Here is a 20,966-nt window from a genome sequence, read left to right as displayed (position 1 = left end):
AGGCTATGCTCTTCCCATGTCCCAAAGACATGGAAAAGTTCAGTCTCATGAAGTGCAGCAGTCACTAGTACCCTTCAGAAGCCTGGCTAAATGAACTCCTGGTCACACCCAGTCATAAGCTCCAAGAAATATGTGAATATTCCTTTTTTAAAAGTAATTCTCTCTGATGGTCTCCATTTGTGCAAAAGCCTTCCAGCCCCCCTGGTTGTGCTTGCATTACAGCACACTGGCTGAAGTAGCCTTTTTGTCTTCAAACAGATCCTGTACTTCTCTCATTACAAATCCTCATTCTTCCCCTAAACTCAAAATGCTGATAAGGTGGGCAGGTGTAGCATGTGACCTACTGGACACAGCTAGAAGAAACACATTGTGGAGAAACATCACATATCTGCTAAAGAGATGATAAACACATTTCCAAATGAAAGTGCTGCACTGCTGGACATCCAAACCTCTGCCTGGGCATTTAACCACTGCATTGAGCCTCAAAAGTGCTCCACATGTAAATGTGTACTCCTAAGAATGGCAGCTCAAAACAGCTACTCAGGGCTTCTGTGTCTGAAGATACCAGCTAATTGCTGGGAAATCCTTCAGTGCTGGTAACAGCTTCAGTGCTGGTAAAGAAATAATAATTTATATAATAAATATATCATTAACATGAGACCCTTTTTTACTTCATTGGCACAGGTTTGGTGATAGTTCTTGTCTTTTCAGTAAGATAAAATAAAACTCTCTGACAAGATAAAAGGAATATGAACAAGTCAAGTTACAGCAAAATAAACCCATGTCTATCCTTATAGTAAAAAGAGTGGTTTAGCTTTGTTCTTGCCTGGGCTGCAGGAAAAATGACCAGCAAAATAACAGGAAAGAAAGTGCTAAGAATAGAAATGCAGGTAATGACAATACTACTGAGAACTGTAAAGTTATTTTGAGTTCAGGGATCTTGATATTGAGACTAGATCACCTTTAAGGTGCCTTTCAACCCAAACCATTCTATGATTATGTGATTTTACAATTCTGTGATTAAAGCTAGTTTTACAACTAGAAGAAACAAACTCAGTGAGGTTATTGGGGTAAGGAGGAATAGCTATGAGAGGATAGCACCAGAAGGATGAGAATGCACATTATCCCATCATCCTAACTCATGAAGACAACTTGTTCTTAACACATTAGATTGAGTGATACAGTTTGGTGAGCTGGGAAGAAAAAAAAAAACCAAAACTGCTTGATAATTAGACTTTGAGGAGTAATGTGATGCTCAGTGTTTCTTATGTAAGAATCGGAACTACATGTTAAGAAAAAAAAATGTAGCTGTGCAGGCAGTCAGGTGTTGTATCAGGCTGTCCAGAGAGGTCACAGCCTCCTTCCCTGCAGACATTCACCACTCGACTGCACACAACCTTGAGCATGCTGATGTAATTGAACTTGCTTTCTGCAGGGCTAGACAAGATAAGGGCTGGAGGTCCCTTCCAGCCAACATAAGACTGTGATTTTTATGAACTTCCTTTGTAAAAGAAGCCACTGTAACTATTGTTTCATTAGAGATTAATGTGCTGATTCTAACAGACAGGTTATTGGTTATTTATTTGCCTGTGATTGTCTGAGTTCAGTGATGCTCTGGGCATACTAAAAAGCTATTTATTTCATACAGTTTTGTAGGAAGTTTTGACTAAATGATCTGTTGCTTTGGTTGATTGGGTTTTTTATCTGTGTGCTCTCATATGAATGGATGGCTACTGTTACATGATTTTTCAGTTAAATCAAGATATCCAGTCCTGTTCAACATTCATTCTGTAAAGCTATGTAAATAAATGTTCATAATGGATCACAAAATATATGAAAAGAGCAGAATTTGGTTTTTACACATAAATATAGAAAATGGTTTTGGCTCACCCTGAATCCACTCTTCCACTTGTCAGGCTTTCTGAGGAATTAGGAGACAGGCAGACATGCATCTCTGTTGGAAAGAGAAAAACAGTGTTCTCACTACAAGGAGGTACAATCAGCTGGTGTATCTCAATTAAGAACAATTCCTGGCTATCCTGGAAGTGCTCTGTCTGGGTGCCTTACATAGCTTAAATCACTCCTAGCCTAGGAAGGACAAATTGTCAATTCCACCAAACTTCTCTTGTGCACTTGAGTTAATATTTTAAAGACAGTTATAAATTTAGACTCCCAGAGGCTCATAATTTGCAAAAGCTCTTCGTTGCCTACCCTGTACTGATTTTTGATGTGAACCTTTATGAGTTGTAGGAGGCAAAATTACCATGTATCTCAGCTTCACGTTGTTAATATTGGAAAACAACACTGCTGTGTCTTATGGAGTTGTCGGGACTGAATACACTGAAGAGAGTATTGTGCTGTGCTGGGAGTCACAGAGAGGTGTTCCTTTGGCTCTCAAAGAACCTGGAGTCATTCTTAGCTGAAATATACCAACTAACTGGACCTCTTGTACTGACAGAGGTGTTTTTCTCCTTCTAGCAGAGATGCATGAACGCCTGTTCCCCAGTTCTGGGAAGTTACAATCCTCTTTACTAGTATGGCCCATGCAACTACTGAAGGCTGATACTTTGTATATTGAAGCTCCAAGAAACGACTTCATCTGTGTGGTTGACAAAGGGATCTCAAGGGCTTCTTCTCTGGCCTTGGAAGTATGCAGTGTTCAGCAGTATGTACACACAGTCATCTCTGATCAAACATGGAATCACAGAGTCATAGAATGGTTTGGGTTGGAACTGACTTTAAAGATCATTGAGTCCAATGCACCTGCTGCAGGCTGGGACACCTGCAACTAGATCAGATTACTCAAAGCCCTATCCAGGCTGGCTTTAAACACTTAGATAACTGCTTACAGGATCATCCTGTGTGAAAGGAAACTGATCTGCTAAAATGAAATTCATATAAGACTATCTCTGTGCCTGCAATATGTCTGATAAATGCAAACTTGTTTCTCACAAATTTCTGAACAGGACAATTTTGGCAAAGAGTGACAACTACTGCAAGATAAAATGTTGGAAAGTAAAAGCACCCTCGTGTTGTGTCAAACAGGCAAGCAGCAGCTTTTATGTGCTTAAGATCAAAGGGCAAGTTTTTCCCCATATTGAAAATAAATGATCACTTTGTGTATTTAACATTCTGCATAAGCACAACAGTTGTTCCAGAACCTTTGCAACTCAGCATTTAATAAAATAACTCATTATTGAAACAGAACCATTATTGTTGCCAAAGCAGTGCATAAGCACGGCTCTGGCACATGGAAGGCAGATGTGAGCAGCAGCCTGACAGACCCAGCAGAGGTGGGCACACGAGCTGCTGCCCTTCCACACTGCAGTCACTGCTGGTGCTCTGCAGCCCCACCTTGTAGGGACTTCAGAATATCTTGTTTGGTGCATGGAAGAAGTTATGTAATAATCTTTCCAGCTGGAGTGATTATGAGATAAAAGACCCTGAAAAACTGAGTGAATGAGTCACATCATTGGGCTTTGACTACAGAGACTCAGACAGAATAAAGGCTTATTGTGAAAAGTGTTACATGTTGCTTTAGGTCTGGAGACCTAAACAGCACTGCAAGAAGTTTTCTGTTCTCAAAGTAGTGTGTGATACAAAGCCATAAGCTGTTTGTTGTGCCCTCTCCAGCAAGACCTAGTGCTTGACAGAGTGTTTCTGCTCTTTGCTTTTAAACACAAAGAAACTTAGGCATATGAGAAAATAGGTGGACACCCCACTGCCCCCTCAGTTTTGAAACTTTGAGCTTCTTTCCTGTCAATATTATAGGGATGAGCATAGAGAGAAGTGTTGCTGTAAGTTAAACAAGTAAGTTAAACTCAGGAAATTTTCATTGTCATTTGGACCTTGCAAGATGGGATTCTTCTTTTGCAATCTCCCACACTTCTGCCATCAGGTTCTGGTCTGTTAGTACTGCTGCCTAACAACAAGAAAGGGCACTTCAGATTCCAGAAAGTGCAAGACTTATTTGGATTAAGGAAGACAAGACTAATGGTGTGGTATAAAACTGAACACCCTCAAGCTAAAGTGCCATGATTGATTCTTAGAAGTAAGTTTAATAATAACAGTGCATTATGTTAGAAAAATATTCTGTGTTCCATTTATATCCTTGTTTACTACTGGGAGAAAATGATAGGAAATTAACAGGATTTTCTCTGCTCTGGTGATATTTATGAGTCAGCTCATAATTCCCAACACAAGCCATGTTTCCACTGAAGTCAACTGTAAGGCTTCAAGAAAAACCAAGACCCAGCTATTAGTTGCTAGGAGTAAATAAAGTTAGAGAAAGAAGACCTAGATCTTGGTACGTTTAATATTTTTTTAATGGTAATTCTTGATAACATTATGGCATATTTCTGCCAAATTTAATGAGCTCCGGCATTTGTGGCTGTTGTAGCTGTGAGGGACATTGGGGCTATAATGTAGCCTGGACTTGTAAATACTGCTATGTTTACCACTTTTTTTTTAATTCCATCATGAATATATGGGTTTTTTCAGGATAGACTTGCTCTTGCCTCCTCATTCTACTTTTTAATACTCTACAATGGAGTGCTCAAAAATATTCTTCTGTATTTCAGTATTAAATAGGAGAAACCATTCCTGTCCTAATCAACTTGCTGAATTGAATCATCACAAAGTGATCAGATTAATTAGTATCTCTGATTTTTTATCACTTTGTACCATTCCTCCCACAGCCACCACAGGCTGATATAATGATGTGGTATAATACACCTCAAAGTTCTGATGTTTCCACTTAAAATAATTTTTTTTATTTAAAAAGAAATATTTTTTAAAGTGTGCTTTATTTTCTTATCTACTATTCTGGTTAACATGTGAGATAACCACATTTAATGACAGCAAATAAATTGGAATCCCCATAGAAAGCCAAGTATCCCGTAGATTCTTCATCTATATCATGAACTTTGAGCATTGCTACCAGAACAACCGTGTTATTTTGCAGCCTGGAAAGCTATTATTGGAGAATTTATGGGCACTTCTTTGTTCACATGTCTGGAAGGATAAAAAATTGTAGAAGTAGCCAAGGGTTGCTAAGATGCCTTCTTGAGAGATATGGTGAAAAGAAATCCCATTTTCTCATGTACCACAGTACAGTATCTTTGTATGACTGCCTTTGAGTGTTTTTCCCCTGAAAAACTCCCTAACTGTCAATGTTGCTGACTATATATATGAAAAGAAAATGTAAAATCAAAGCAAAATCCAGTATTTCATATACTACAGGAGAAAAATAAGAGAAATGAGGAAATTGATTTTTGTACCAGAGCTCTTCAATAGGATGAAATATTTTAGGTGAAAATGCACAGCTGACTTGAATGCTTCCCACAGAATCAACCTCTCATAATCAAGTTGGGCTAATTGTCTTAATACCAAGTTTTTATTAAAATATGTCAATCAGGAACCTGAACTTGAATGATTAAATTTTCAATAGATTTTGTCCCTGTCTTTACCTTTGATTAAGATGTAAAACAGTACTGAAATCACAGAATCATAGAATAGTCTGAGCTCTTAGCTAGTAGATACCCACAGGGATCATCAAAGTCCAACTCCTGGCCCTGCACAGGACAGCCCCAAGAATCACACCCCATGCCTGAGAGCATTGTCCAAATGCTGCTAGAACTCTGGCAGGCTGGTGCTGTGATATATCCTCAGGATGCAAAATAACCTTACTGTAAATTACAGCTGATTTGCTAAATAAGCTTGTTTGATAGTGTTTTTTCAACACAATATCTTGACATCCAGAAGTACCTATCCATTGCAAAAGATGTACAGGCAAGTCCAGACAAAAATTTCATCCAGATACATAGTAACTCCCAGGCCAGACCCAGGAACTCTCTGGGAAAGTGATGTTTTAGCCAGGTCAAAATTATTCTAATGGCAGCCCTCAACATTTAATGGTGTAGACCATCAGCAGCCATTGGGAGTGTCGTTCCCTTTCACATCCCAGCTGAATCACAATGAGTGGGATTAACTCCAGAGGATAGGGTAGGCTATTTTTCTCCCAACACAGTGTGTTTCCTTCCTAGTTTCAGCTGCCAAAGCCAGTGTTGGCACCGTTGGCCACCAATGGTCGATTAGGCAATGAAGGTAACCGGTGTCTGGCCCTGCTGCAGTAAATCCCACCTTGGCTTTTACAGAGGCAGAGCTGCACTCTGAGCACCAAGCAAACAGGCAGCTCTCATGGCATGAAAAGCACCCAGCAGTCCTACAGTCTTTCTGTTCTTTTCAGTTTGCTCTGTTACTTAAAAAAAAAAAACCAACCAAACATGAGGTAGTGGCAGTATTTTTGTTGTAAGTCCTGAAGACTCAAAAAGCTGATTTTGTAGTGGATTATGCTGGTGATTACAGAACACATTTCTTTCTTGCACGTCTATACATTTCTTATATTAAGAATTATTTTTCTCATTAGCAAGACATCTAAGTACAGTGTGTTAGCAAACAATTTCACATAAAAAGGTTATTTGAGTGCTTCTCCTTGCCCTAGGCTGTGAAAAAGGTTAGAAAAAATAGACTGAAATAGAAAAATTATTTTAAAGAAAAGGTCATATAGTGGTCTTCACTTCTCCAGCTTCATATTGTAATTCTTTAAATTTTCTCTTATTTTATTATAATAAAGTTTTTCTCTTAATTTTGTATATGTTCTAAAAAAATTACATAATTCTGCAACCTGGGTTCAGTATTAAAGACCACATAGTTTCTATTCATATTTTAAATTAATTTTCTTGTGACGTATCTGTGGTCAAGCAAAGGTTGCTATGTAAGCTACCAGTCCTGACACTGGGTGTTGCAGCTATTTAATGCAAAAGAAATAACCTACAGAGTTGTCTAAATACAAATTTTATTTACTAAATTAAGCATTCGGATTTGAAAATTTTGGTCTACAAAAAGACCTATGCTTTGAGAGTAATAGCAGGAGCATTTTGTCATTTTCTACAGATTTGAGACAAATCAGTATAATGCTTCCCAGTCATTAAAATAGTTAAAATCTGGAGGAGCACATGCTTTATTCTTAATTTTCTCTTATCTCTTCTTAAAGCAAATGAAAATAGAGAATATCTAGGTCACAAGTATCTCTGAGCATTAAGAAAAAGCATTTCTTCTTTTCTTTTCTTTTCTTTTCTTTTCTTTTCTTTTCTTTTCTTTTCTTTTCTTTTCTTTTCTTTTCTTTTCTTTTCTTTTCAGTGAATGTGCTTGCTCAAGGAAGTACGGTGCCTCCTGTTTTAGAACCCTGGAGAAACTTACCTTGATGTTTTATTTTTTGTCTATGATGGAATGGATTATCAAATGTTCATTCAATGACACATTGATTTGTGCCCCATAGGTACCTGAGCTATTTGATTTGCTTTTTTTTGATATCATCTCCTGTTATAGCCTCTTCATTGCTTTGTCAATAGAAGCCGAATACAATCATTTAGCAGACTCTGCTAAAAATACAATTCCTTAAAAATATAGTAGAAAAGAACAATTTAGGCTGGCAACACTTTTTTTCACACTGCAAATGTAAACTGTTTCATTCTTGATAAACTGTCCTAATTTTTAGAGATAGTAAATATCCCACAGTGGAATGAAAAATATTTTTAAAACAAAATTTATCCATCACAACCTGACAAAAGTCACCTTTCTAAAAAAGTTGCTTCAGCAGTATGATCAGTTCTTAAAGAAGTCAGACATGAAATCCCGTTCAAATTTTTATATTTCTGAAAAAGCAGTTAATCCAAAGAAAGAATATATAAAAAGACAGGTTTGCTGCAATACTTTTTTCTTCCCAAAAATTATTTGTTAGGATTCCTATCCAGTTTATTTTCCCATTCTAAGACTGTGAGGTCTTCATACTCTACCGCTCCATGGCCAGGGTTATATTTCTGGGTAGAAGGCAGTGCAGTGTCAAGCCCTCAACATGCTACACTCTTCCACTTGAAGAAAAGGTTGAAGTGCAAGTCATTTTAAAGGACGTCTACAGAAGAAATTTATGAGCTTTTTCTATGGAAGAACGCTTATTCTCCATGCAGCTTTTGTCAAACATTCTTAACAAATTGCAATAACCTTTGTCGTATCTCATTTTCTTGCATAAACAAGTCACACTGAAACTATAAATGATGGAAAATTTAATCCACATGGCTTGCACTATCAAAACTGTTAAACTGTATTCTTTTCCACCATGTCAGCAGTGCATTATCTGTTTTATAGGAATGTTGAAAAGATTACTTTTTAAGGGAGATATGTCAGGACCTGTGTAAATGTCCGCCTCACGCCTGCATTAGGTGACGTTTTAGTTTTCAGTTCTTCCTGAAGCTTGGAAAATGCTTCAGTGTTTCTCTTTCCATATGCTTTCAGAGAGGGCATTCCCACCCAGCTCTGATAACTGGCTGCTCAGAGGCACCAGGAAGTGCCCAGAGGCTGAGGCTGCTGTCAGGTTTGTGCTGCCTTCCTGCCTGGAGCAGCCACGTCTGCTCTGGGATGGGAGGTGGTACACCAGCTCTCAGCTGAACAACATGCGTAATTCCTCCTCTGGGGGAACTTGGCGCCTTGAAAATTGCGTTTATGTATAAAACCTCCTGGTCCAGGAGATGACGCATTTTCTTCTGTCTTCCCCAGCAGCTGCATGGGATGCTGAATCTGTAAATTCTCCCTTTCACACATCAAGAGGCTTGAGAGTGCTGATAACATCTAGCCAAGGCACATCTGTCTTTTTGCTTTTTGTGAGAATCGTTCACCAAAATTAATAGTCCCCATGAAAGTGTAACAGTGCTATGAAAGACTGTCTTTCCTTCCTTTTTTAATAGGGTTTTCTCTGGGTATTTTACCCATTTATCTAAACCTGCAATGTATCTATTGGCGCTATCCATCCAGTATAATCTTCAGCACATTTATTTATCTAATGCCTCACACAGATTTTTATGCATTCCAGGATTAAAAATCATGTAAAGGCAGCACTTGGGTAGTCAACTCAGCAAGATCCTGATCACTGTCACGAAAGCATGGTCACTGCCCCTGGTTGTGGAAAGAATTACTTATGGATGGGCTCAAATAACTTCTTGGAAGACTCAGACCTCGTGAATGCAAACAACTCCCTTTAAATTTGCATTAATATACTGCATTAGTATACCAGGGAGAAAAGCAAGAACTACTTTTTGGTTGTAGTTAGAGTTAGCAAAAGCTTTCAAACATTTTCTACCTTCCATACAAAATCCAGGATAATGGCACTGCCAACGGTTTGCAAACAGTTTTGGTCATAATCCTGAATACCCTTATCTGTATGGGAATTAAATCAGACCTCAAATAATACTGGAAAATAACTCTGGTGGTCTAATCGCTTAATTATGCCACTTTAACAGTGATATATTTTTATTATTTACAGAAGATGCCACAAAAGTTTGCAGATGTTTAACTTTTGATTATTTTAACTCTAGCAGTATCTTATGTAGCAAAATAGCTCTTAAAGATCTTCCTAGGCTGTATTGTTTCTCCTCGTGATACTCCTTGAGTAATGTTTTAACAATTGCTTTAAGCTGAACATCCTCTTCCATACGAACAGATCTTAAATCAAACAGTAGTAAAATTTTGCTGAAAATTGTATAAATGAAGTATTGGTAGGCCCTAATTAACCAATTAGAAAAGTTTATAAGAGGCAGATTGCTTAAATATCAAAGCTTCTGACTTATATTATCTTTCATAAACTGGCTTTCTCCAATTAGTATATGCTTTTTCAGGATCAGGGGAATAAGATGAAAGGATCTGCAACAAAACTGATTACTGCTGAAACAAAATGGAAGTTGATGCTTTTCATAAAATACAAGGCTATGGCAGTACTTGAATAATTTTATGGGAAGTTGCTGCCTGAGGCATATGTTTTACTGTCTGATACTGAATGCATGAGGAAAAACCATCTGGATTTTTCAGCCTGAACAATTATATGATCCAGATTGAATCACTAGAGGCCAAATATAATTGCTCTGTGTTTTGCTTTTTACTACTCTCTACCTACAGCAGTATAGTCTTGTACAGCATGTATTGTAGCACACAGTTCAAATGATGGCAGGGGAAAATACTTTTTCTTCTATTGAGGGTTATCAATTTACTATCCAGGGCTTAACGCAATCATCTAAACTTCATCAGTCACTGGAGGAATAATTCACAATAGGAAAGAACAATTTTTGATAAACTTTGACCGCTGTGATGTTTGAACCTTAGGGATTTATTTTTTCTGAGCAGATCTTCATTTAACATTCAGCCAGGTGAAAGTTGTTGCTGCAGCCTTCATGCCTTCAGTTCCAGCTGGAAAAAAAGGAGAGCTGCTTTCGTTGCATGGCCTGAGTAAACAGATTGCACTAAAAAGATAGCAAGTGAATCCTCACTATTAGTTTACTTTGAAGGAAAAGCACTTCAGTGATATATAAACTATTGAAAATATTCCACTTTTGTTTCTAGTGTTGTGTTTTACAGCACCTAAATGTATGCTTTTTGTTTTGCCAGGCTAGTAGGACTGAGTTTCTCCCCTCCACAAGAGTGTTTACAGTTTAATTTTAGACATAATGTGCTGAGTGGAACTAAAAGAAGTGTTCAGTGTTGGAGGGAGGAATGAGGGACTGAGGGGCGATATTTGTGTATGTGGGTCGATAAATGCAAACATTTTTATTTTGTTCTTTATTATTATTAATAATAATAATAATAATAATAATAATGATGCTCCATGCCCTTTTGAGTTTCTGGAAAAACTGAGAGCAAGAGTTATAGAAGTTTGGAAAAATTTCTTTTCAAGACTATTTTTATGTACTGCTGTGAGGATTGTTTCTGCTTTTCATGGATAAACTGCAGAACTATGTCAACCAGGTGCTAATCCACACTGCACCTGGCTTTCCTGAATATTTGCTTTTATTTTGATTAATACACTGCTTAACTGTACTCATTCCCTCTCCTGACTCACTTTTCCCATCTATTCTGAATAAACACCTTGCCCACAGTTATATTCTAAATCATAGTCCTGACAGACTATGGAAAGCAAGTGGTGGGTAAATGGACGATGGTTTTGTGTAGGATTGGCCTGTGACTTAAAGGGTTCAGGTTTAATCCACATGTAAAGACTTTCTGTGTAGCCTTAGGCAAGTCCCTTACCTTTACTGTGCCATGGTCTCCAACTGTGATATGGGAACAAGAAACTTTGTTTTTTTCCTGCTGTGTCTGTTTTCCATAATTGTGCTATAAGAAATCTCTTCCAAGTGAAATCTGGTATTGTGTGTTTGGATAAGACCCAGTACAACTGGGCTTCCAATTTAGTTGGTATTACAGGAATTAAATCAAACGAGAAATTTTTAATACCTAAACACAAAGGAAGTAAGCAAATGTCATTTTAATTGATTCAGGTCTAAAGAAATTTGGCAAAAGGAAATTACATTCTTTTACTGTAAATTCTTAGTCACTTAATTTTATTTTGCCCTCCATGCAAGCCTTAATGAGAAGAAACCACATTTATGCCTATGTCAGTAGGATGTAATTATAGGGGAGTTGCATCTGAAGGCTGTAGCAGCTGAAACTACCAGCAATGTTCTATGAGATTTTCCATTTTTATAAAGTGAAGTGAAGGGGAGAAAAATTGCTCACAAGATGGATTTTTGTCACTTATCATAGAATTAGAGACTCACAGAAAAATAAAATCACAGAATGGTTTGGATTTGGAAGAGATGTTAAGATCATCCAGTTCCAACGCCCCTGCCATGGGCAGAGAACCTTCCACTAGACCAGGCTGCTCAGAGCCCCATATAACCTGGCCTTGAACACCTCCAGGAATGGGGCATCCACAAGTTCTCTGGCTAACCTGTTCCAGTGCACCCTCACAGCAAAGAGTTTCTTCCTACTATCTAACTTAAATCTCACGTCCTTCAGCTTGAGGACTTGCCCTTGTCCTATCACTCCATACCCTTGTGAGAAGTCCCTCCCCAGCTTTCCTGCAGGCCCCATTCAGGTAATGGAAGGCTGATCTAAGGTAGGCTTCCTAGAGCCTTCACTTCTGAGGGGATTGGATCAAGGGAACCTTGATTCTCTCAGCCTGTCTTCATAGACAGAAGAACTGGTCCAGAACTGTGATCAGTTTAGTGGCTCTCCTCTGGCAGATGTCCCAAAACAGGTCAATGTCTTTCTTGTTCTGAGGGCCCCAGAGTGGGTTGCAGTGTGCAGTCTCACAGGAGCAGAGAGGGGGAATCACCTTCCTCATCCTCTGGCCACTCTTCTCTTGATGCAGCCCAGGAGGTGGTTGACTTTCTAGGCTGTGAGCATGCATTGCCAAGTCATGTTGAAATTTTTGACCAGAAACATCCCCAAGTCTTTCTCCCCAGGGCTGCTTTTGATCCATTGTCTGCCCAGCCTGTACTTGTGCCTGGGATTGCATGAGTCTTGAAGGATTATTTGTTAAATCTTGAAGCATGTGTTGATCTTCACCTTTCTCTAGCCTAGAAGATAAGACTTGCCAATGGTGTATGCCAAATGTGCACTTTACCCTCCTGGATGCTATTTTATTTACAGTCCTTAATAGAATTTATATGCAAACTCCTACCATATTTGATTTTCAGAGTAGAACTTTTCCCCAGCAGTTAAGTGATATGATACAAAATGTGCATCCAAAGTCTTATGGCACTGCAAATAGAGAATTTCTAATAGAAATTCTGAAGACTAGACTTATGTTTTTATGTAATATATTAGATATATTATAGCACTCCTCTATTACATCACTATGGAAAGTCTATATGTTCTGTGGGATAAAGTAATCATAGCTCCTGAAGCTCATGTGTATATAGATGCAATAATATATTAATGTTATATCTAGTAGTTAGAAACACAGAAGTATGTAGGTTGAAAAAACCCTCTGTGAGTCTTCCAGTCCAACCTCCTGCTCAAAGCAGAGCTCACTCACAAAGTCAGACCATGGCCTTTTTCAGCCAGGTTCTGCAGTTTTTGGGGCAGAGTTTCACAGTGTGGTGCATTGATCGTGGCAGGACACCGCGTGCCCAGCAAAGCCTCCCTATCATTCATTCCCCTTCCTCAGCTGGATGGAGCAGAGAAAGGCTCATGGGTCAAGATAAGGGCAGGGAGGGATATGTATCTGCATTAATTACAATATCTATGCATGTGGGCTAGAACATCAGCTAATGAGTCCCAGCAATTCAGACAAAAGTCAAAGGCTTTGTTGATTGCCTCAATGTGAAACATGACTGATAAGTGTTTTAAGAAGGAATTTAGCAAAACATACTTAGCATCAATTATTACCGGGTGCTGATTAGTCAGTTCATGATACTGTGGGTAAAATGAACCTCATTTCTGATCCACTTCATAGCTGGTTTCACTAGCACAGTGATATTGTTGGTGAAGCAGTAGAAGAGGAAAGGATAATCCTTACCACCAACAATATATGTGTCAGAGCAATACCAATTCTGCTGGTTCTGCAAACACAAGTGCTGTGATTGCTAAGGGTTGGACATGGGATATGCAAGAATTTCTGCAGTGACACCATTTGTTTGGATCTTCCTCATAAAAAGATTTTGCTTTTTTTTTGCCCGTGCGTATTCATCAGTATCATGAAACATACAGGGTCCTGCAAACTCAAAATTGTGCTCATTTTCCTGATTGTAACTGCTTGGTTTGTGGCTTGTGTAATTGTTTTAAGTTCTTCAGTGGATTGTATGATACTAAGTTTGTTCCCAGAATGGAGCCTGTTCATTGAGGACAGTGAATGGGCCAACCTCTCACTTCAGGTAGTTTGTACACGAAGTCTGTTGCTCAGAAGGAGATTGTCTTGGATGGACAGATAGGTGCAATACGTAACTTAGCTCTTTGGTAAGCTTGTGCAGCAGGGGTTTGTGGTCAGTTGAGGGAGAAATGATTTTTCAGACCTGGGAAACAAACCTCCCACTGGAGACCTCTCTTTAAAGATGCTTAAATTATCTGGACTGCATAGAGGTACAGGATTGTGATACAAAAAGTACCATCTATGGATATTGGATCATTTTCCTCAGAAAATCTTGTTTCTCTGAATTCTAGCAGCGCTGCTTAGAAACATATAGATTTAATAACAGGACAATTAGATATAGATTTAATAACATTCTAATGTCTTTAATGAACTAAGTTAAGTGGTAGCTGTATTCCCCTCTACTAATGAAGACTGTACAGAGACAGTCTTCTATTAATGTTGGTGAAGTACAATCAGTATAGATACTGGGTCAGGGTACTGTAAAATATTAACAATTATTAATATTCTTTCTTTTTCAGTTTTCTCCTTGTGTTTGGTTGCTTGATTTTGTCCGTGTTTTCTACTATTCCTGAACACACAAAACTTGCCTCTGGTTGTCTCTTCATTTTGGTAAGTGAAAATTCTAAATACAAGACAGTTTTACAGATACTTTAGTATACATTCAAATCCTCTCCCTTACCATGGAGGAAGTAATATAATACAATAACTGAGCATTAAGAAAAAAAAATCAGACTTTTCCTCAGAATGATGAAAAAATGATAAAATAGATGATTCCCCCATCTTTTTATTTAAAAACAGGTCAGATGGTAAGACAGAGATAATAAAGTGTGGTAGTCCATCCCTTCTTTTCTTGAGAACTGCTGTGGTTTATAAGAGATGGATTTTCTACTGCAGTTTGGCAGTGACTGAGCATGAAAGACCTTTGGTATTGCTGCTGTCATTTATAAAGTCAGTATGTAGTAAGAGGCACTTAAAATAGGAATTAATTTTGGTATCTTAGATACGGATTTGGGCTAGCTATTGGTAGATACTGACATTTTAGTAGCAGTTGCTGCAGTAGGATGTGGTAGTTTCATTATTTCTTCATAATACATGCTTTTGTATTATGTTTATCTCTCCTTTTTCCCTTCTGAGGTAAATGAAAAGGGCTTTAATCCCTAAAAGTGCTTAACATTTTTCATGCATTGTACGGACGACCCTTTATTCATCTGCTTTTTGATGGGCCATTTAGTTCTGCAAGTGATGGCCTGAGGATAGGATATTAAAACATCACCATATACCCAGAGTTACCATGGTTATTTCAGTTCCAGGCACTCAGCAGCCTGTGGCTTGTTAGGTAGCACCTGAGGTGAAGTAACTGTTGACAAATGCCAACATTTTAATTGTCATCACTGTGTATATCCAAAAGCTCTGGTCTTCAGAGCAGCTCCCTAATTAGTTATGGCATGAGCAGGCTGATAAACATAATTATGTGGCGTGCTATGTCTTTACAGCACAATGGGCCACTGCATCAAAATACCTGAACTAAATGTCCAGAGTGGGCTAGGTGCAGGTGTGTGGTGTTTTGCTCCATTGGATGCTTTCTTAGCAGGGCTAATTATGGAGAGCCATGCTAAATGTTGCATTTTTCTTCCTAGCCACATTAGTGCTTTTTCTTTCCCTGGAGAAAAGATCAGGTGGCATTAAAACAGCTAAAAATTTAAACCTACATGCATACCTAGACCTATTATTTACAAATCTGAGCAACACCTGGTAAATGGAAGTCTGTTTGAATGTTCTGCACCTAGTTATATGATTGTACCTGGTACACTAGTAATTGCTAAGATTTTTTGGTAGAGAAAACAGGAAAATCTGATTAGTCTGAAAATACCCTATTTGTAATAGAAGAGGCTTTTGTGACAAGTAATCTGCTTTCCTGTATACTTATGCAAATTGGTCACAGAAATACCATTTGTTCTGACATAAAATATACACTTCCCATGAGCCACATATTTGTTGATTGTGTTGGTACACTTAGCACTGCTGATTCTTCAGCTGGCTGGTTCCCTGTACTGTGCCATGGGTCTCACAGGAGCCACAATGTGCAGGGGCTCTGTGAAAGCCTGGCCTTGCTCCCAGCCTGGGCAGAGGTGTGGTGAGCTCTGGTTGCTGGTACACCAGTCCTTGCAGAAGTGTTCATCAGCTGAGCAGAGCTGCTCAGTGTCTGCTGGGGGAAACTTCAGTGGTTTTTGCTGCTATGGCTTCAAAGAAGAGCTTTGTCCATCTTAACTGTTCTGATTGTACATCGCATGGTATCCTCTGAACACGGAATAGGACGCAAGGAGGAAGAGGGTGGATGGTTGATCCCTGAAGGATCAATACTAGCCTCATCCAGCATTTCTATAATAAAGCCTACTGTGTTCAGCAAATCTTGGCAGGAATAAACCTAGTGCCAGCGAATTTTGCATCTCCTGCTGTGGGTCTCTAATGGAGAAAAATATAAACACAGCAAAGTATGAAGTTCCATAAGCAGGCTAAAGCTGACTGCTTTATTGCAGTTTGCTGATACATGGTTTGTTCCTTCTCTACATACTGAATCAGTAGCTGATATTAACATGTTATTAACAGGTATGTTATCAAAACAAACTTTTGCAACCTCAAACCAAGAGGAAAATACATTTCTACATTAACACCTAACTGCAGTCACTAGAGTTTTCACAACCTTTTGCTTGCAGTGATTCACACAGTGCTTCCAAATGTGTCATTTAGTAAGACAGCTGTATTACCTATTAGATCTGGTTTAATACTCTTTGTGCTTTGTGCTTGAAATAGAAGATATATGTTTATTTTCTAATGAGGTACTGTACAAATATAACAATCCATAGAGCTGCCTGCTGGGTTTCTGTGAACTGTTTGTTTTGCAGATTTATTCCAGATGGTCTCCCCTACAGCCATGTTAATTGGCTAAAAAGCTAATGTAATGTTCCTTCAACTTAATACCTGAGCTGCTGTGTGCACTGGCACCTGTGGCTTCTGACATATTGCAGCTATTCACAATTACACAGGGAGATTAAAGAGGGAAGTGTAGATGAGCTGAGCAAACCTTTTCCTCCTTCTCAGAAAGGCCAGAGGAGCTGAGAAGATTATTCTTCTCCAATCAGTCAATTCCATTTATCTGCCCGAGCTGTGCCTTACAAGGGAGCAGAGAACATATCTCCTAATCACTGCATCCCAAATACTCTCTCAGAAACATGCAATTTGTGATAGCTCAAAGCAAATCATTGTTTAGGAAAGCAGTAACAGCTGAGGGCTTCTGAGCTTCAGCAGAGGTTAATGAACTCATCTGGGCTGCAGAAATGCCTGAGCTCTGCTACCAGAGACAGCTACTCTGTTCCAAGGCTTCTTCTCCTTATCAGGAAACCTGTCAAGAGAAACGCCTTGAATATTTGAATGTTGTGCTTAACATGAAAGTCATGCAGATAAGTTAAGTGCATGTTAAACACGGTAAATGTTGGATTGTTGAATCAGTAATTAATTTGCTTAGACTTGTGTCTATAAATAATAAGAGCAACCAGGAGGAGATCATCAGATAAAACTTCACAATGAAAATCATGCTTTAGCTTCATCTGTGCACACAACTTCTGGGACTTGACTTGTAGCAGTGATATATACCAGACAGGCAGCAGGATAAAAATCTACTTCAGCATCAAAATAAACCACAAGCAGCTTAAGAATCCAACTAACACAGCAAGAAAATAATCTTTAGTGTATTGCTGATCTACAAGTACATTTGCTAGCACTTTATCAAATAATAAACACAAGGGGAGTAAAACTAAGGCTGTGAAGGCAAAATCAAATCTTTTGGGGAAGATAGCCAAGAAGGAGTATTATCTGGAACTGGCGGTCATTCACTCTCTTGACCAAACTCTCTATATTTTAAGTTCATTTTCAAGTAAAGCTGAAAGTTATGTGAATTTCTGGTTCACTTCTGTTTGTTTGCTGTCAATGCAAGAAAACTAATAAAATAATTTGAGTTGACCCAGGAAGATTTGACTAATTGAGAAGTAAAAAAAAATGTCTTGGATCAGTTTAATGCTTCATTTGACCTGGCATAAAATATTATTTGTGTATTTGATTATCTTAGAACTTTTGGCTTAAAACTCAGATTGAGGTTATAGGGGAAAAAAGTAATTTTTATTTGAAGTGAGAAAGCATCACTTTTTTTTTTTTTGGTAATTTTAATTTTTAATCAAAATGGGTAGATCGAAAAGCGCAAGTGAATTTCTGCAGGACTGGTTTTATCAAATCTGTTTTGTGTTTTTCTCTGAAAATGGCTGGTGTAGAAAGCTGTACCCAGATTTGTAGAATAAAGGCCTCTGAAAATGTACTCTAGACATTCTTCAGGCAGAAATAGCTCTCAAAAACGTAAAAGCAGACAGCATACACAGGATGAAGCTGGTTTCTCCATGTACTTACATGAACCCAAAAGGAGAGTCTACCAAGTGCTTCTAGCAATTAATATCTTACCAGGATTTTTTCCTCCTGATATTTTTGCATAAAAGAAAGAGGATGCGCACTGATTTAAAAACATAGTGTATAGCTGCCCCATAGCAGGTAAGCATATATTCAATTTATCTCTGCTAGAAAGTAATTCCATTCATGGGAAAGTAATCATACAAATCTGCTACAGCATTGTAAAGCTGGCCAGAGTGGATTTTAAAAAAGGGGATGGATAGTGCTCAATGAAAGAAAAAAAAAATAGCATTTTTCAGTTTAGGTTGTACCAGCACTTGAATCCTCTTGCCATGCTTGGATAAAAGACCACCAGACCCAAAAAAGGACTTAATGATGGCTCTATAGGACCAGCTACCAAGGCATAAAAAGAAAAAATTATCTTGAAAGATTTGAATTATAGATACTTTTCTAACAATAAGGTATAAACAATATGACTGGAATTTTGTTGAGTCTTCTTCTGAAAAAAACAGATTAATTGATTCCTGAGCTAAAACATCAGTGAGTTTGTCAAAACTCAAAATCTGTATTTCTTGAGAAATACTTGAGAATTCCTAGTGTTTTATTTTCTGAATCAAATCTTAGCTTTGAAATTTCAAAATTTGTCATAGAAATCTCTGAAAAATTTCATTAGGCATATAACACTGATGTTATCAAAGACAGAATAAGAGAGGAAATATAATGTGGATAAGGTCAAAACCTTCATGTTTTCATGTTTGGATTCATGTACACTAATATTATAATAACACAAGCAAAAAGCAATTCAAACATGTCATAAGAAACTACTTGTTAACTTTGAAAATACTCTTACCATACAAAAATTAATATCTTCACATCTTTGCTGTTTAAATTGATGCTCTCCTATTATGTATACAGATTTGACCAAGTCAGAGCTGACTGTTGTTACAAAAATTTGGACAAGAGTTCATCACAACTGCTTGTGAATCTTTGTGTAGAAACAGAACAGACTTTCCACTGGAAATTTAAATGCTGGACCCACTTTGCTGAAATTAAAAGTTATGATGAGGAAGTCTGACAGAAAGCAAAAATATAAATTAAAAGATGGCGTTATTATAAACAGTGGCTGTCCTCAAAGCTTAATTCTTCTCTCAGAAGGCAGTGTTGGCACTTCCAACCAACCATCAAAGCTCTCTAACAAACAAGTACACACTGTAGCTATGGAGAAAGAGATGAAAGTAACAATAAAAATTATTTCCTAACAATATAACACAGCACTGCACATAAAAACTCTCGAGATATCTATATATTGTCAGCAGAAGGTATCTATATATTGTCAACAATGTACACTTCAACAGACCAGAGAACAAAGATGTCTCAATCCTGGCATTATTGATATGGTTCTGGGATTGATTATATTATTAGCAATGTTTTGTCCCTTCTTTTATTCTTCTGTATTAAGCAGAAATTACCTTTGTAAAGAAAAGATTGAAAATCACACACTGAACAGAATAATTTTTCCATTGTAATTAAAACTGCAATATATTAGGTTCTACTGGGAAAGCTTAAATGGGTTTGATGACTAAAGATTATTAAAACTGCATATGTGATCTACAGTCAGGGAAAAATAGTCTTATAACTGAATCACTTGAAGAAGATAGGATAACACTGAACAGTTACCTTGAGTGCATTCAGGAGCAAATGCAGTAGAAGGCAAGAGAGATTTTGTCACTGCCAGAGCAGAACTACCAATCAGTTGTGTTTAACAAGACATCTGCATTTGATGTGCAATGTTAGGATCACTGGTGGCTGGTGGATGAAATGCCATCCACAAAATTGTTTTCCATTCCTCTGAATGAACAGGGCAGGTATAGAGAAATGGGTGGTAATATGCAATGAAGAAAGAAGAATGGAAATAGCAAAACCACAAGCAGTGATAAATGTAACAAGTTCATGAAGTAGTACAATTTTCATATTAAAATGGCTAACCTATAGTAAGAAAGCCAGTGTTGAATTTCTAAATAGGCACATTACACTAATTTATGTTATTGTTATCAGTTCCTATATAAATGGGCAAAATGGGGAGGATTAAATGTCAGTGATGGGGTGGCAGGCTTCAGATCAGTAAGGATTTAATTCTTTGAGGAGGGGAAAGCATATCTTCTTTTAGGTTGATCAACACATTGTGCTAAAAAACCAAACCAGCTGTCCTGGACTTCCTTTAAGGACAAGTAAGCAACATTCCTTACACAAGTGCTCTTCCCATTACATGTCTTTCTTGTTTTATCACTTTAAGTGATAACAAGGTAGCATGGGAAATCACCTCCAAGGAATAAGTGTAATATTTTCTGCAGATGTAGATCTGTAATAATTTATGCTAGATCCTGCAATATTGAAATTTATTGGCTTCATGTCAGAGTTTGAGATGGAGATCAAGAGCTACCTTCTTAAAACAGGCAAGAAACAGTTTAGATTGCAACAGTAAAAATGGATAGATATCAAACTCTCTATCAGAAATTCAGACCTGACCTTTGTCAGGGAAATATTGATTTGCCAAATGGAAATGCAGAATATGTCCCCAGAGGAAAGCCAAAGTACATGGTTAAAAATAACATGTAAGGAAAAAAATTCTACAAACCATTAAATGTCAAAAGGAAAACAGTGCTGAAGAAGGCAGCACATCAGTGATATGAAAGCTGTTTGGAAATGTAGGGAAAATCCAGCATCTGAGTAACACAGAAAAGCTGCAAACCACTCCATC

At 37.8% G+C, this 20,966-nt stretch overlaps 1 protein-coding gene across 5 annotated transcripts in view; it reads left to right on the top strand.

Annotated features, from left to right (window-relative positions):
* The window catches only part of KCNQ5 (potassium voltage-gated channel subfamily Q member 5), a 272,002-nt gene that overhangs the window by 174,568 nt on the left and 76,468 nt on the right, over positions 1–20,966 (top strand). For all 5 annotated transcript variants that reach the window (XM_053938763.1, XM_053938761.1, XM_053938760.1 and 2 more), the window contains exon 2: positions 14,275–14,365. In XM_053938763.1, the coding sequence (XP_053794738.1) occupies positions 14,275–14,365 (91 nt within the window). The remainder of the gene's footprint in view (positions 1–14,274; positions 14,366–20,966) is intronic.

The sequence above is a fragment of the Vidua chalybeata genome, chromosome 3 (genome assembly GCF_026979565.1).
Source record: "Vidua chalybeata isolate OUT-0048 chromosome 3, bVidCha1 merged haplotype, whole genome shotgun sequence".
NCBI classification, from domain to species: Eukaryota; Metazoa; Chordata; class Aves; order Passeriformes; family Viduidae; genus Vidua; species Vidua chalybeata.
The sequence above is the reverse complement of the archived record's forward strand: the minus strand, read 5'-3'. Positions and strand labels throughout refer to the sequence as shown.